General features: G+C 46.8%; 1 protein-coding gene across 2 annotated transcripts in view; it reads left to right on the top strand.

Moving 5' to 3' along the window:
- PARD3B (par-3 family cell polarity regulator beta) overlaps nt 1–16,640 on the top strand; it is a 2,030,765-nt gene that overhangs the window by 765,269 nt on the left and 1,248,856 nt on the right. For both annotated transcript variants that reach the window (XM_069225990.1, XM_069225989.1), the window contains one exon: nt 12,908–13,017. In XM_069225990.1, coding sequence (XP_069082091.1) covers nt 12,908–13,017 — 110 coding nt within the window. The remainder of the gene's footprint in view (nt 1–12,907; nt 13,018–16,640) is intronic.

Here is a 16,640-nt window from a genome sequence, read left to right as displayed (position 1 = left end):
AGGAGCCACAAATTTCCTTCCACCCAGCGTTCCCCCACGTCTCCCGATAAAAATGATACCTCACTTGTGTGGGTAGGCCTAGCGCCTGCGACAGGATATGCCCCAAAACACAACGTGGACATATCACAGAAAACAGAGCTGTTTTTAGCAAAGTGACTACCTGTAGATTTTGGCCTCTAGCTCAGCCGCCACCTGGGGAAACCTACCAAGCCTATGCATTTCTGAAAACTAGAGACATAGGGGAATCCAAGGAGGGGTGACTTGTGTGGCTCGGACCAGGTTCTGTTACCCAGAATCCTTTGCAAACCTCAAAATTTGGCTAAAAAAACACATGTTCCTCACATTTCTGTGGCAGAAAGTTCTGGAATCTGAGAGGAGCCACAAATTTCCTTCCACCCAGCGTTCCCCCACGTCTCCCGATAAAAATGATACCTCACTTGTGTGGGTAGGCCTAGCGCCCGCGACAGGATATGCCCCAAAACACAACGTGGACATATCACAGAAAACAGTGCTGTTTTTAGCAAAGTGACTACCTGTAGATTTTGGCCTCTAGCTCAGCCGCCACCTAGGGAAACCTACCAAACCTATGCATTTAAGAAAACTAGAGACCTAGGGGAATCCAAGGAGGGGTGACTTGTGTGGCTCGGACCAGGTTCTGTTACCCAGAATCCTTTGCAAACCTCAAAATTTGGCTAAAAAAACACATGTTCCTCACATTTCTGTGGCAGAAAGTTCTGGAATCTGAGAGGAGCCACAAATTTCCTTCCACCCAGCGTTCCCCCACGTCTCCCGATAAAAATGATACCTCACTTGTGTGGGTAGGCATAGCGCCCGCGACAGGATATGCCCCAAAACACAACGTGGACATATCACAGAAAACAGAGCTGTTTTTAGCAAAGTGACTACCTGTAGATTTTGGCCTCTAGCTCAGCCGCCATCTAGGGAAACCTACCAAACCTATGCATTTCTGAAAACTAGAGACCTAGGGGAATCCAAGGAGGGGTGACTTGTGTGGCTCGGACCAGGTTCTGTTACCCAGAATCCTTTGCAAACCTCAAAATTTGGCTAAAAAAACACATGTTCCTCACATTTCTGTGGCAGAAAGTTCTGGAATCTGAGAGGAGCCACAAATTTCCTTCCACCCAGCGTTCCCCCACGTCTCCCGATAAAAATGATACCTCACTTGTGTGGGTAGGCCTAGCGCCCGCGGCAGGATATGCCCCAAAACACAACGTGGACATATCACAGAAAACAGTGCTGTTTTTAGCAAAGTGACTACCTGTAGATTTTGGCCTCTAGCTCAGCCGCCACCTAGGGAAACCTACCAAACCTATGCATTTCTGAAAACTAGAGACCTAGGGGAATCCAAGTAGGGGTGACTTGTGTGGCTCGGACCAGGTTCTGTTACCCAGAATCCTTTGCAAACCTCAAAATTTGGCTAAAAAACACATGTTCCTCACATTTCTGTGGCAGAAAGTTCTGGAATCTGAGAGGAGACACAAATTTCCTTCCACCCAGCGTTAGCCCACGTCTCCCGATAAAAATGATACCTCACTTGTGTGGGTAGGCCTAGCGCCCGCGACAGGATATGCCCCAAAACACAACGTGGACATATCACAGAAAACAGAGCTGTTTTTAGCAAAGTGACTACCTGTAGATTTTGGCCTCTAGCTCAGCCGCCACCTAGGGAAACCTACCAAACCTGTGCATTTCTGAAAACTAGAGACCTAGGGGAATCCAAGGAGGGGTGACTTGCGGGGCTCGGACCAGTTTCTGATACCCAGAATCCTTTGCAAACCTCAACATTTGGCTAAAAAAACACATGTCCCTCACATTTCTGTGGCAGAAAGTTCTGGAATCTGATAGGAGCTACAAATTTCCTTCCACCCAGCGTTCCCCCAAGTCTCCCGATAAAAATGATACCTCACTTGTGTGGGTAGGACTAGCGCCCACGAAAGGAAAGGGCCCAAAACACAACGTGTACACATCACATTTTTTTATAAAAAGCAGTGCCTACCTGTGGATTTTGGCCTGTAACTCAGCCGACACCTGAGGAAACCTAGCAAACCAGTGCATTTTTGAAAACTAGAAACCCAGGGGAATCCAAGATGGGGTGACTTGCGGGGCTCTGACCAGGTTATGTTACCCAGAATCCTTTGCAAACATCACAATTTGGCCCAAAAAACACTTTCTCCTCTCATTTCGGTGACAGAAAGTTCTGGAATCTGAGAGGAGCCACAAATTTCCTTCCACCCAGCGTTCCCCTAAGTCTCTCGATAAAAATGGTACATCACTTCTGTGGGTAGGCCTAGCGCCCACAAAAGGAAATGGCCCAAAACACAACGTGGACACAACATATTTTTTCACAGAAAACAGAGGTGTTTTTTGCAAGGTGCCTACCTGTGGTGTTTGGCCTGTAGCTCAGCCGGCCCCAGGGGGGGGGGGCAGAAATGCCCTAAAATAAATTTGCCCCCCCAAGCCCCACCCTCCCCCGCCGGGAGCGACCCTTGCCTACGGGGTCGCTCCCCCTGCGTGACATTGGCACCAAAAAACAAATCCCCGGTGCCTAGTGGTTTCTGCCCCCTTGGGGGCAGGTTGACCTAAACTCAGCCAATCTGCCCCCAAGGGGGGCAGAAATGGCCTAAATACAATTTGTCCCCCAGGGGAGCGACTTTTGCCTGATGGGTCGCTCCCCATCTCTAAAAAAAAAAAAACAAAGAAAAAAAAAATGAAAAAAAAGAAAAATTCCCCTGGCGCCTAGAGGTTTCTGCCCCACCCCCGGTGGCAGATCGGCCTAATAATAGGCCGATCTGCCCCCCGGGGGGGCAGAAATGGCCTAAAATAAATTTGCCCCCCCAACACCCACCCCCCACCCCCGGGAGCGACCCTTGCCTACGGGGTCGCTCCCCCTGCGTGACATTGGCGCCAAAAACCAAATCCCCGGTGCCTAGTGGTTTCTGCCCCCTTGGGGGCAGATTGACCTAAAATTGGCCAATCTGCCCCCAGGGGGGCAGAAACGGTCTAAATACAATTTGCCCCCCCCAGGGGAGCGACCCTTGCCTGATGGGTCGCTCCCCATCTCTAAAAAAAAAAAAAAAAAAAAAAAACACAAAAAAAAAATTGCCCTGGCGCCTAGAGTGTTCTGCCCCCCCCAGTTCGGCCTAATAATAGGCCGATCTTTCCCCCAGGGGGGCAGAAATGGCCTAAAATAAATTTGCCCCTCCTACCCCCCCCCCCCCCCCCCCCCGGGAGCGACCCTTGCCTACGGGGTCGCTCCCCCTGCGTGACATTGGTGCCAAAAAACAAATCCCCGGTGCCTAGTGGTTTCTGCCCCCTTGGGGGCAGATTGACCTAAAATCGGCCAATCTGCCCCCAGGGGGGCAGAAATGGTCTAAATACAATTTGCCCCCCAGGGGAGCGACCCTAAAATCGGCCAATCTGCCCCCAGGGGGGGCAGAAATGGCCTAAAATAAATTGCCCTCCCCCCCCAGGGAGCGACCCTTCCCTAAGTGGTCGCTCCCTTTGCGTGAAATTCACGCAAAGAAAAAACTCCCTGGTGTCTAGTGGTTTCTACCCCCCTTGGGGGCAGATTGGCCTCATCAAAATAGGCCAATCTGCCCCCAAGGGGGGCAGAAATGGGCAAAATATAATTTTCCCCCAAGAGGAGCGACCCTTGCCTAAGGGGTCGCTCCCCACCAAAAAAAAAAAAAATTAAACAAAAAAAAAAAATATGGTCCCTGGTGCCTAGAGGTTTCTGCCGTCAGGGGGGGCAGAAAAGGCCTTCCTGAAAATATGCCCCCCTGGGAGCGACCCTTGCCCAAGGGGTCGCTCCCTTTTGTCAATTTCAATGAAAAAAAAAAAAATCCTGGTGTCTAGTGGGGTTTCAAAAGCCGGATTGCAAGCAATCCGGCTTTTGAAACCCTCGGAGGGACTTCAAAGGGAAGGAAATACTTTTCCTTCCCTTTGAAGCCCCTCCGGGCCTCCCAAGAGATTGAAAAAGAAATGCTTTTGCATTTCTTTTTCAATCGCGCTGGAAGCAGAGCTTCCAGCGCGACGAGGGAGGCCCCTGTGACACATCAGCGCGCGCGCGCGCTGACGTCACAGGGGGGGTTGGGGGTGGAAGGGGAAGGTCTTCCCCTTCCATCCCCGACTAGCGCGCCCCCAAGTTCCCCTGTGCCATGGACGAGATGATCTCGTCCAAGGCACAGGGGAACTGTAGCCTTGGACGAGATCATCTCGTCCAAGGCACCCAAGAGGTTAAGGAAAATAGTGAGCGAGACGGGAAAGGACTGGAATCAAAAACTTCCCTTAGTGTTGTATGCAATAAGGACACATGAGCAATCCTCTACCGGGCATAGCCCGTTTGAACTTGTATTTGGGAGACAACCTCGCAATTTACTAGACATGGCGGCAGAATTGTGGGAAGAGGAGAATAACGAGGAGCGACCCATCTTAGACTATATTCACAAATTAAAATCCCATCTTCAGACAGTATGGGAAGATGTAAGACGCCATTTAGAGGAAGCCCGGGATAATCAAAAAACTTACTATGATCAGGGTACCAAACTTAGGGTACTACAACCCAACGATAAGGTGTTAATCCTACGACCCACCTCTGAACATAAACTAATAGCCAAATGGCAAGGGCCGTATCGGATAATAAAAGCAATCACCCCGGTTACCTATTTAGTTGAACTACATAACCAACCAAGGCGAACCCAGATTTATCACATCAATCTATTAAAGAAATGGGAGGACCCGGCAAATGGTAACAATGCACTTGCAAGAGGGTACCTGATCACGCCGGCCCACCCATTAGGGTTAGAACTATGTCCTACCTCCCAATGTGACCCACAAACACTCCCCAGAATCAATGAGTCCCTTTCTGAGATGGAGACAAGGCAAGTAAAGGAGATAGTCCACCGTCATGCCTGCTTCTTCTCCGAACTGCCGGGGAAAACCTCGTTGGTTCAGCATCATATTCGAACACCTGAAGGCAAGGTTGTGCGCCTACGTCCTTATCGAATCCCTGAAGCAAGAAAAGCCCTTATAGAGGAAGAAATAACCAAAATGTTATCTCTAGGAGTTATTGAGACATCCACCAGCCCATGGTGCTCTCCTATCGTCTTAGTACCGAAGCCGGACGGTTCGGTCCGCTTCTGCATTGATTTCCGAAAACTCAATGAGATATCACTTTTCGATACCTACCCCATTCCTCGAGTAGATGAAGTCTTAGAGAAAATCGGGCATGCCCGTTATATGTCCACTATTGATCTGACGAAGGGATACTGGCAGATTCCCTTAGCCCCCTCAGACAAAGAGAAGACAGCATTCGTGTCTCCTTCGGGTTTATACCAATTTACCGTCCTCCCCTTCGGTCTCCATGGTGCCCCGGCTACGTTCCAACGCCTGATGGATCAACTATTGAGGCCCTTCCATGATTTTACGGCTGCCTATCTCGATGACATTGTCATTTTTAGCTCTACCTGGTCCGATCATCTCCTCCATCTAGGGAGAGTATTCTCAGCACTGACAGCTGCAGGTCTTACCGCCAACCCCAAAAAATGTGTCCTAGGTCAGACCCAGATCGCCTATCTTGGTTATGTAATCGGTAAGGGAATGTTGAGTCCCCAAAAAGATAAGGTAGCCACCATTAGACAGATACCACTTCCTACCACTAAGAAGGAACTCCGCTCCTTCCTGGGATTGGTAGGATATTACCGACGATTCATACCACAGTACTCGGCCATTACGGCCCCCCTTACTGACCTATTAAAAAAGCAATACCCAAATGCCCTTCCTCCTTTTTCCCCCTCTCAACTACAGGGGTTTCACTGGCTCAAAGAAGCCCTCTCTACCGAACCCGTGTTACGATGTCCCGATTTTACCAGACCTTTCCATCTTTTTACCGACGCTTCCAATGTCGGGTTGGGGGCCGTATTGGCACAGCCAGACGATCAAGGACATGACCACCCAATCGTATATATCAGTAGGAAGTTGTTGCCTAGGGAAACGAACTATCCTACCATCGAGAAGGAATGTCTTGCCATAAAGTGGGCGATAGAGTGTTTACAATACTATCTCCTGGGTCGTCCATTCATCCTTTACACTGATCATGCACCTTTGACATGGTTGTCTTCCCATAAGGATACCAATTCCCGATTATTGTGCTGGTTTCTTGAATTGCAACCCTTTACCTTCCAGGTCCGTCACATTCCTGGGACACGTCAATGTCCCGCTGACTTCCTCTCCCGCTGCCCGGACTCCTCGGTCCTATACCAGTCCCGTTCATGGAAAGGGGTGTGTAGGCGGGCGCTGCTCGCCTCGCCTACGGAAGCTGAACAGTGGCGTTCATCCAACGCCTCTTCCGTCTTCCAGCCCCGTCGTCCAGGAGACGCGTGGGGGAGGAGACGGCAATCGGCCCCTGACTTCCGGATCGCCGAGACCCTAAAAACGGAAGACGCCGCGATCAGACGGTGCAAGGAGGAGGAACCGGAGCAGAGAGGACGCCGCGAACCGAGAGCCCAGGAGAAGAAGAAGACGACGACAACAGACCCCGAACCCAAGGAGACGGCCGGGTTGCCAAGACCGGGAGGAGACAAGACAGCCAGGGTCGTGGCTGGACAAGGTACGTGTCCTCCTCAAGGGCAATTCAACTAAGAGAGAGAGGAAGGGTAGAAGACAAGGGGACAAGGAGTAGGGGAACTCCCAGGGCACCCTACCACTCGACCATTAACCCCCAGAGAGAGATAAAACAACCCCCTAACCTCCTTACTAATATAAAAATAAAACACCACCCATCACTTCCTATTCCCCTCACATCTCCTTCCCTTCCCACACAAACCCCCTCTAAAATAGAAGAAAAAATTACCGTCCCACTTACCGGCTTTTCCCTCTTTTTGCTTCTCCCGAGGGAAACCACGACCAGAGGAGGACACCGGGAGCTCGCCACCTGGACATCAATAAAAGAAAAGAAAAACATTAGAGACATAAGAAAACGCGGGAAGAGACAGACGGAGAGAAGAGAAAAAAAAAACACCAAAAGACATTTCTTGTTACATCACTTCCATACCTTAAATAAATCACGTAAATCCCTATCAAGGGTTGCTAAATTCGCGTACGTGTTCTCTGTAGCCCAGATCACGCACCCACCCCTCACACTACCTTAGCTAGGATGAAAACTAAAATATTGGGATATGTAAGAACAATCCGTTTCCAATAAAAACATGTTGCAGAAACACAGGGCCTTATAGTTTCTTTTTATATCTACTATGACTCTGCTCAGAAGGACTATCACAGGCCCTGTAGGGATGAGGTTCTGAAAGGGTAAACAAAAAGTGTGCTGGTGGGTAAAAATTGGAGGGATCAGGCGGGGGCTCGTACCAGGCTCAAACAACAAAAAGAACAAGCATCGGCAGAACCAGTTCCCAAGTACTGAGGGTTGCTGGACTTTAGTATAAAGGCGGCCTGGTTGGGCCAACCCCTGATGTGCGGCCACACGGCATCCCCAGTGAGCACTGGCCCTGGCCAGGTCACTTCTCCAAGGGGGTTGAGAGTGGAGCTACGTCAAAAGTAAATACTGTGCTACGCCTTTTAGGGCCTTTGAATTCCCATGTTACAGTGCATGTGTGGGGCGCTTTGGATTTGGGGGTTCGGTAGCCTGCTTGGGCTAAGGGCCACTCAAATACACACAAAGCAAATTACTCGTGAACATAATGGCGTAAAAGCAAATGGTGGGATCTGATAACTGGAATAAACAGCTTCGGAGGACGTCCCCCTTACAACCCTAAGGAGTAGAAGAGCCTTGGCTTTTGGAAAAATACCGGTTCTAAAAGACTGCAGCAGGGGTCCTGGAAATTCTTAGTCCTAGAAAGAAGCATAGAATAACACCAGCCTTTTTTCAGTTTTTAAAGCAAGCGAAGCATTATTACAAGGGGAGCCTGCTGTTCGTATTATATATATCAACATGACGCCATCGCTGATTACTTACAGAGCTGCATTTTCTGTATTTGATGAAAGATGTACAGGGGGAGGGGAAAAGTGTCCAACTCAATATTATCTCAAAGGCAGGTGGGAGACAGGCCTTTCTGTGACTGGGGGTCTGCAGACGGTGTGTAATTGCAAAGCGCGCATTCCCTTCTCTTAGACTGTTTTTAAAAGACAGGTCTACTGACATGTGCTGCAGTTCCCTGCATGACCTCACCTTCAAAAAGGATTCCAGAATTCCAGGGGTGAGAGCTTTTGTTTGGTGAGTTCAAACGGTGTAATCCTAGAATGGAACATTTCAGTCCACAGGCACCTTAAGTGGGTACTTAATGGTGCCATTCGCGTATTCCATTGCCTAATGGCGAAGCATTTTCCTAAATCACAACCGGGTTAATATTTACTCCAATAAGTATACATGCATGCGTGCCTGACCACGCTGTACAACAATATCTGAAATTGATAAGTTAGTCAACAACCCAGTGCACATCAAATGTGGGTTCTAAAAGTTTAACTCATCTGAATGTTTGCAGTTTCATAGCATATCATATTAAATTCCAAATATCATCCTTTTTAAATGAAGAAAGGTATGGGGTAGCTGGGAAGTGATGGTGTTGTACGAGGATGTAGTTTCCAACAGACCACGTTAAGGTGTGCCATGTTGCTAGGTCAGGGGTCGTATGTGTCTCTGAAATCCTTTACTGTGAAGTAAATTCTCACCCTTGAAACAAGATGGCTGATCTGAGATAGAAAGTCCCTCCTTTTTTTTTTTTTTTTTTACATATTACAGTGCTGCCAGAGTGTTGTAGGGCAGTGCAATAACCAGGCGCGATGTTACTGTTCATAACCTGAGTGGTTCTCCTTCTGTCAACCTTGGAAAGATGAAAGATGGGTTTGTCGAAACCTGTAACCTGCAGGCTGGACACAGATTTCCACAGAGTAGAAAATAAAGGACTGAGATCTCTTCATTTACTTTGAGTCCCTCCCTTACAGAATGACTGTAAAACGTCTGAACTCTGGGCCAAGCGATGTATCGGGAAGAGCTATCTGTAGTAGCAGGTGCAGTGCCCCAGCGGTCCAGGAGCCTTAAGGGGTCTCTGCATCTCAATCAATGTTGGTTTTCAGTACATAATCAGGATAAGGGAGGCCACTTTGCTTGCTTGCCTTATTGGCGCACTGTAGAAGAACTGAGACATAATGGATGTATGAGTGCTGCTGATACTGTGTGCTAGGGGCGCATTCTGAGTTCGACCACATACAATCATACATAAGGGAACTCACATTTCTTGCATTCAAAGTCTTTCTATCTGAGTCTTTGTTTCATCGGTTTGTCAGCTAATAAAAACACACAAAGTTGCATTCTGGGACAAAAGAATTGTACTTGCATGCTAATGACACAGCATCGACGTGTCTCAGTGTCTTGTGTGACACCTTAGTTCTAATGCCTAGTCATACTAACAGTGCTGTACGGACTGTCATTTTTTAACCCGTATTTCTTATAGGGTGATCTATACTATGCATCCCAGATTGCAAAGTGCAGCTGCCTAAAACTTCCAGGCCTGGCTGAACTTGCTTGGGGTACCAAAGGACCACTTGCCAGCTTCAGTCAGTGCTGCCAAAATGTGGGGCTAACTACTGGCAGTCATTCAATGCGTAACTAAGGGCCAGATGTAGGTAGGTATAAATTTGCGACTTGCAATTTGCGAGTCATAGCGACTCACGAATTGCAACTCGCAAAACGAAATGCAGACTCGCTATGGGGTCGCAAAGACCCACCTCATGAATATTAATGAGGTGGGTCACATTTTGCGACCCCATAGCGAGTCCATGCACTCACAGGGATGGTGTTCTGCTGGAGACAGAAGACCACCATGTCTGTGACTGCTTTTTTAATAAAGCAGTTTTTTTTTTCTTTTTGCAGCCCGTTTTTCTTAAAGGACAACGAGCTGCAAAAAGAAAAACTTCTGAAACCATTTGGTTTCGTTTTTTTCAGAGCAGGCAGTGGTCCATAGGACCACTGCCTGCTCTGAAAAAACATTTTTTTTGGCATTCACAAAGGGGAAGGGGTCCCATGGGGACCCCTTTCCTTTTGCGAATGAGTTACCATCCACTTCAAGTGGATGGTAACTGCGAGTTGGTTTGCGACCGCATTCACGGTCACAAAGCAACTCAGCATGGCGATGCGGTCGCAAATAGGAAGGGAACACCCCTTCCTATTTGCGAGTCGCAGCCTCAAATTGCGAGTCGGTACCGACTCGCAATTTGCGGTTGTGCATCGCGTTTGGCCTTTTGCACGTCGCAAACTGCGTTTTTCGCAGTTTGTGGCGTGCAAAAGGCTACCTTCATCTGGCCCTAAGTGTTTTTTGCTGAGCTAAACCTGCTGCAGTAGTAGTCACATCTGATTTCAAATGAAAACCCTTTAGTAAGTGTGTTTGCCAAATAATTGAGCAGGTGGTTACCAATCGGCTTCCCTTTTAGAAAACATTGCTTTCAAGTGCACTTGGTTAATTCCAAGCCATTCAGCACTTCAACTCCCAGCAAGCACTGGTTTCTAAGTAATAGACCAGGACTGGAACAGTGATGTTCTGGGATGACTGAGCATCATCCATCAATGCATTTCAGGTTCATACTTCATGTCACCTGTTCAAACCTGCCTTGGTCTTATTGTGCCATTGAAAGGTAACCTCATGTATACAGTGCTTGGTTTTCCTGGTACATGTGTGTGCACTATGGGTCTTGCCATCGGTGTGTATGGTCCTGCTCCCGAGACACTCTGTGGTGCTGTGTTCAAAAGCGTTAAAACACTAATTTGCACTTATTGTGTGCTTCTATTAAAACGACTTATCTAGCACATCTAATATCAATGACGTTTCAAGGGAAAGCCCAGGCCTGAGACACGGGGCATGATTATCAGAATGAGTGCTGTGCCAAGGCTGACATGACCAGCACCCTCTGGCCCAGAAGGGGGGCGACACTGCATGACATGGCCTTCAGAGCCCCGCTCAAGGGTTAGGGTGGGCATCCTGCAGACAAACCCTGAGCAGCTATTTAAACCACCACTTCGTGCTCTCCTGCTAAATGCTATTTATCACATGCGTTAACACCGCAAGTTAGTGTATCGCTCTGAGCGCATTATTATGGTAAAAGAGTGCATGTCCTAGAGTCTGTGGGTGTGCAGTAATGCAAAAGGGTTTGAGCAGCCAGGACAGTAATCCTGGACCCGGAGTCCTCCTGACATAGCTACCTGACAACACTACTCCTGCCCCTTTCCTGGCCCTGACTGTAAAAGTTGACTGTGTAAGGCAGTGACGGATATCTAGAGCCACGTTCAGATGACTCCATGACAAGGAACATCATATTCCAGTCCTTGGCATTCCTTTCTCAGATACCTGTTTTCATGTGTTAGTGCAATCAATTTAGCAGAAAGGCCGAAGAATCGGGCGCGGTTGTCAGTGGAGTAGCCAGAGCCGTGGCACCAGGGCCCAGTGGTAATCGTGGCCACGGTGCGCACTGCACCACCGCTGTTTATTCAACAGAGTTCTTCTTGTGAGTGCCTCCTTAAGTGATGGCTCAGTGGATTCTTCCTAGGGACAGAGAGAAGGGACAGAGAGAAGGGTCGCTGCCATAGAGAGCAACATTGGCTCCAGTCAGGCACTGGCAAATCCAGGGGTGGTCATCAAGACAACTAGAGTAACAGAGGATGGAGGAAAGAGTCAGTGGATGTTGTGAGGGAGAGGCAAATGCGAAAGAAAGAATAAAGACGAGAGATGCGATGGATAGAAATAGGGAAGGGAGAGGAAAGACCAGTAGAATGAGGAATTTATAACCCCATGGACATACAGTCATTTGTTTAGTAGTTGTCCTGGTGTGTGAGGGATGCACCACAGCAAAAATATGGCAAGCTTGTAAAACACACCTAGGGCAGGGACTCTTCTTTCTTGCTGGTATTAAGACACTTGAAATCCTTACTATGCCACTGCCAGGAATAGAAATCCCAGAATGCAATAGGTTTGTAAATCAAAGTCAGAGATGGGAAAGTAGTGTCACTGATAACATGAAGTCATCTTTTGAAGTTAAAGCAAAAGTGCTGAGTCTGCAAACCCTGCAGGGAAAGATAAAATCTTACTTTAAAATGGTGGCCACGTCTCGGCCTTTCAGTTGTGCAGTCTCTTGTGTTCGACCAGAAAACATTTGATCTGCTGGGCTGATCTTTCACGTGCCGAGAAAGGTGGACTGCAGAAGCATAAACATGTCTTTTTGTTATTATTGATTTTAGTCTGGGATTTCACTCGAGAATGACATCATTTTTGTTGGTGTTTAATATATTCATATGTTCAGAACAGATAGCTTTAGTAAAAGCCCGTGGGATATCTGAGACAGACAGTGTCCCTCTCTCGCCTATCAGAGTTTTCAGCGCGCAAGCACACTGGTTAAACATACAGTGCATTAATTGTATTATTTTTAGCATCGTTTAATGGAAGAAATGTTTGCATAATTACTGTTGTTTTTCTTTAGGCTTAGTCCGATCGAGACCGTAGGTAAAGGGTCCATCCAGTGTAGAGAAAAACACGATTCTCTGCACACGGACGCTTCTCCTTACTCAGTCCTGCATCTTTAACAATCCCTAACAATAGGCTTTTTAGATTGATGTTTTTTGTTCGATGAGGTCAGCCGGGGTTTTGAAGTGTATTGTGACGTCGTTCACTGAATGTCCCTTTAAACCCTGTTTTCTTTTTTTTTTTCCTTTTGTGTGTTAAATAATGATGTATGACACTTTTAATGTACCTAGAATGCTTCTCACACTCCATCAAAACCGGAATAAAGAAAAAAACACAACAGCGTGCATGCCTTCCTGATTGAAACGTCAGCTGTCATGGAGTATTCCCCAGGGCTGTGCTGACCTCTGGCCTCTGTTCCCTCCTAGGCACGCCGCTGCTGGTCAGGCGGAGCAGTGACCCGGCGCTGGGCCCACCTGTCGCCTTCCATCCAGGTGCCTCCCACCCCAGCGAGCTGAGCCCGAAGCCGCCTGTCACGGTAGGGTCCGAGGCGGGGCGCGGGGATAATACTATGCACTTTTTCCTATCCTGGTGTTCGTTGTTGAGCAGTGAAACTTTTAAGCCAATAATGTTCTGATCATATCAGGTTTATATGATTTCGTATTTACACAGGGCAACTAGATTTGCCACAGTTTGTCAGTGGACTTCCTAGCTAAAGGAATATGTTTTTTTTTTTTATAATTGCTATCGTGTATTCAATTTAGTGAAACAATTCTATTACCTTCCTAGACTGTATTTTATAATTCTGGTTAGATTCACATTGATGGGCATGGCAGATTTACATGAACTAATTATTCCAACTCTTGGGCGTCCTGACCAGGTGTCATACATGCCAGAAAAAAAAAGTATTTACAGCTTAATATGTTGATGCTGCATGTGCCCGGGCATGAAATTCACTCTTGAATGTGCTCTCCTGCCTGCATCTCCGTCCTTGTCCTCTGTGCACACCTCACTGTGTCCCTCCTGCCTCTGATCATGCATAAAAAAGGATGGTTATCATGGTAGATTGAACACCAAAATCAGCTCTGGCAAAAATATTCAAACCAGCCCCTAACAGCAGGAGCGGGAACCAGAGTTGGTCCATTGAGCCATGCATTGGACATGAGGCTAACGGCCAGAATTGCCAACTTTGGAACTGGAAAGCTAGGTTTAAATACTGGCCATTGCTCCACATCCTGAGATTCGAGAAAACTATGTTATGTTCCTGCTCTTTAAAATAAAATAAAGTGAAATTTCATCTTGTGCTCGTATGAAGCACTCTAATTCCCTTGGGACAAGTTTGACCAATATAAAACTGCAAATAAATAAATATATTTAGTAGTCAATCCATCAGCAGAGCCAGATTGGCCTTTAATTCCATCAGGCCTTTCTTCTGTGGGCTGATGCAATTGGGGGCCAGCCATTGCTGGACCTCTGTCACTTTCTCCAGCTCCCCAAAATTGATTGTACAAAAGAGAGAGAGAGAGACAGAGAGAGAAAGAATAAAAAAGAGAAAGAGAAGAACAAGAGAGAAGGGCTTGTGTGAGCATTTTCTCCAGAGCTGCTTTTGGTTTCACAGTGCGGCCCTGTCTATCAGTGAATGCTGCCCTCCCAACCTGAAGCCTACTGAGCAATAGCCAGAGTGACATTAAGGCCGCCTGTGAGACTTTAATGCGAGGGCATGTTGATGAGATTTTAGTCAAATCCCTACAAATAGACCCAAACTTCTGCTTGACACAGGGTCACCTTGACGTAGATAGAAACCTTAAATATATCTGCTAGGGCCTTAGAACCCAGTGGTGAAATATGCAATGACTTGTGATAGGGCCTGCATCAAGGCAGTTGAGCAGAGTCCTGACTTGGCCATCCCAATTTTTACTAAGCTTGTTCTTTCACAGCAGCAGGTCATTGGTAAATTCCATTGTGCCTATATTTTTCAAGGTCTCAATTTCACTGTCGGCAAAGCTATTCTTGTTCCCAACTCAGAGCTCCAAGTACTGCAGATGGCTACTTCTCAGGTAAGCATCTCAGATCAAGCACATGAACTCACTCGTATACTCTGAAAAGTTTACCTGTGAGCTGTCTTATTAGGATTCTGTTCCCCCAGGTTATCCGTAAGCCTCTGCAGGTGTTCAGTGCCACTATTGCCACCTCAGTTGATAAAAGAAAGATCCAATATTATCCATCTACTTTCCTCTTCCGATGTTCACCTAATCACACTGAAAGGACTGAACTCAATGGCAGAAGGGGCTGATAGCTGTAAACATCACTCTAACTATACTGTAGCCCACTGAAGGAGACTTCAACGCCAATGTGTACATACCATGCTGTGTTAGCCCCAGTGCAAATATTACCTGTTTGTAAAATACTGACCAATAACCTGTGCATATACTAATTGTGCCCATTTTGCATGCACTCTTACAGTTTCTGCCCTGGTTAGCCCAGGTGAGTACCACCAGATGCAACCTAGTGGTAAATGTCAGGGTTAACCCAAGAGGAGTGCAATTTGCCCTATTCTCTTTAATGGGAGTTTGTGCTAAAATCGGAAACAATGCACTTTAAGCCCTTTTAGTATTACCTCATAGGTTCATTTTGTCATTTCAAAAAATGACAAGCATTTGTTTTGTTCAGGATCATCAATTCCAGACAATGCGGAAGCTAAACTTTGAGAGCAAATGATTTCAAACAGTGTCTTGGGTATGTTCTTGGAGAGACTGATTTAAGAGTTGAAGCAGGAATCCTCATCCAGCAGAGTGGCAAATTTGTAACTTCTTTCTGTTTACACTGGGAGAGTGACAGAGGAGATTTCTTCTCTACAGCCATTCAGACTTGAAGCTGGATGAGAGTCAGCAGGAGGAGTTAGTTGCATGGTTTTCCTGGATGGAGGGGTGATTTCATCAATAATGGCCTTAATGGTAGAATTGAATTTCTCGAAGGTGAGAGCATCACAGCTTGCAGGTAGAGCTAGGAGAGTTGCAGAGATGGAAGTAGTTAGGGGGTATGATCAATTAGTCTGCAATTGTGGCATTAAGTGTATTTGTGGTTAGTGTGGGCTGTGTTGTGATAGCAGAAATGAAGAAGTCATTGTAGTAACTACTCTGACTATGGGATGATGATAAGTACTGGTTTATTAGTAGAGGCTACACGGTTTTGGAGCAGCACATCCAGCAAACATCCAGAGCATCTTCAGTTCATACAATAACTGTCCAACACTTCCAGTATCAACATTCTAAGATATGTTCCTACTCACAGCCCAGCACCAGAATTTATTACATCACATTAATCATCACAGTACTACACTCATCCAAGCCCAAGATGATTTTATCAAGAGCATGAGCATAGACTTGTTTGTTGTTGATAAAGTCTAGTTTTGACCCCGCCTCATGGTTGTTTCTTACAGAATTACAGAAATAGCTGATAAAATAGAAGAATCATAGCATAGGGACATAACAACAAATTGCATTAATATTTTGAATGATAGAGATTCCACCAAAGGGGCTTTCCAAGGTGATCCTGTCTGATAATAGAGAAGATGTGGGGGGGGGAGAGCATGTTTGTGATGGGTTGGGAGGAGTGATTGGGCCATGTTTCCCTTTACCTAACACATAACAGGGAAATTATAAGGTCCAGTGTACAGCCTCCCTATTCATAGTATCAGTCAAACAGGTACACTGTCTGCCAAGAAATGGTGCGACTCCACCAGGCACTTTTGAAAATATAAGCAAAAACCCTCACACATCCATTGGATGTCATGCTTCATCATAGGGCTTGCTCCTCGTCAGACTGGCTCTGCAATATCTGACGGGCCCCACAAGGGGGCTCTTTGCTGGAGATCTTGAATAGTTGAGCGTGCCATGGTAAGAGGATGGAGGAACAAATTAGAACCTACAGTCAGAGAGGAGCTGGAAAGAAATAAACTACATTTTGGCTCAAGAACCTCAAAAATCCATGTTTTATTGAATCGTGAAGGGTCTCGGTCAAGGTTAAAAACATCAAAGAGTGGGATGGGGATAATGTACCACCACTCTAACAATATACAGAGGGATGAAAGATAAATCTTCCTTCAGCCACTGATCAAGGTCAACATGTTTAACACCTACAAAGTCGCTACGGATCACTTGG

The sequence above is a fragment of the Pleurodeles waltl genome, chromosome 3_1 (genome assembly GCF_031143425.1).
Source record: "Pleurodeles waltl isolate 20211129_DDA chromosome 3_1, aPleWal1.hap1.20221129, whole genome shotgun sequence".
Lineage (NCBI taxonomy): Eukaryota > Metazoa > Chordata > Amphibia > Caudata > Salamandridae > Pleurodeles > Pleurodeles waltl.
This window is presented reverse-complemented; position numbering and strand designations above follow the sequence as displayed.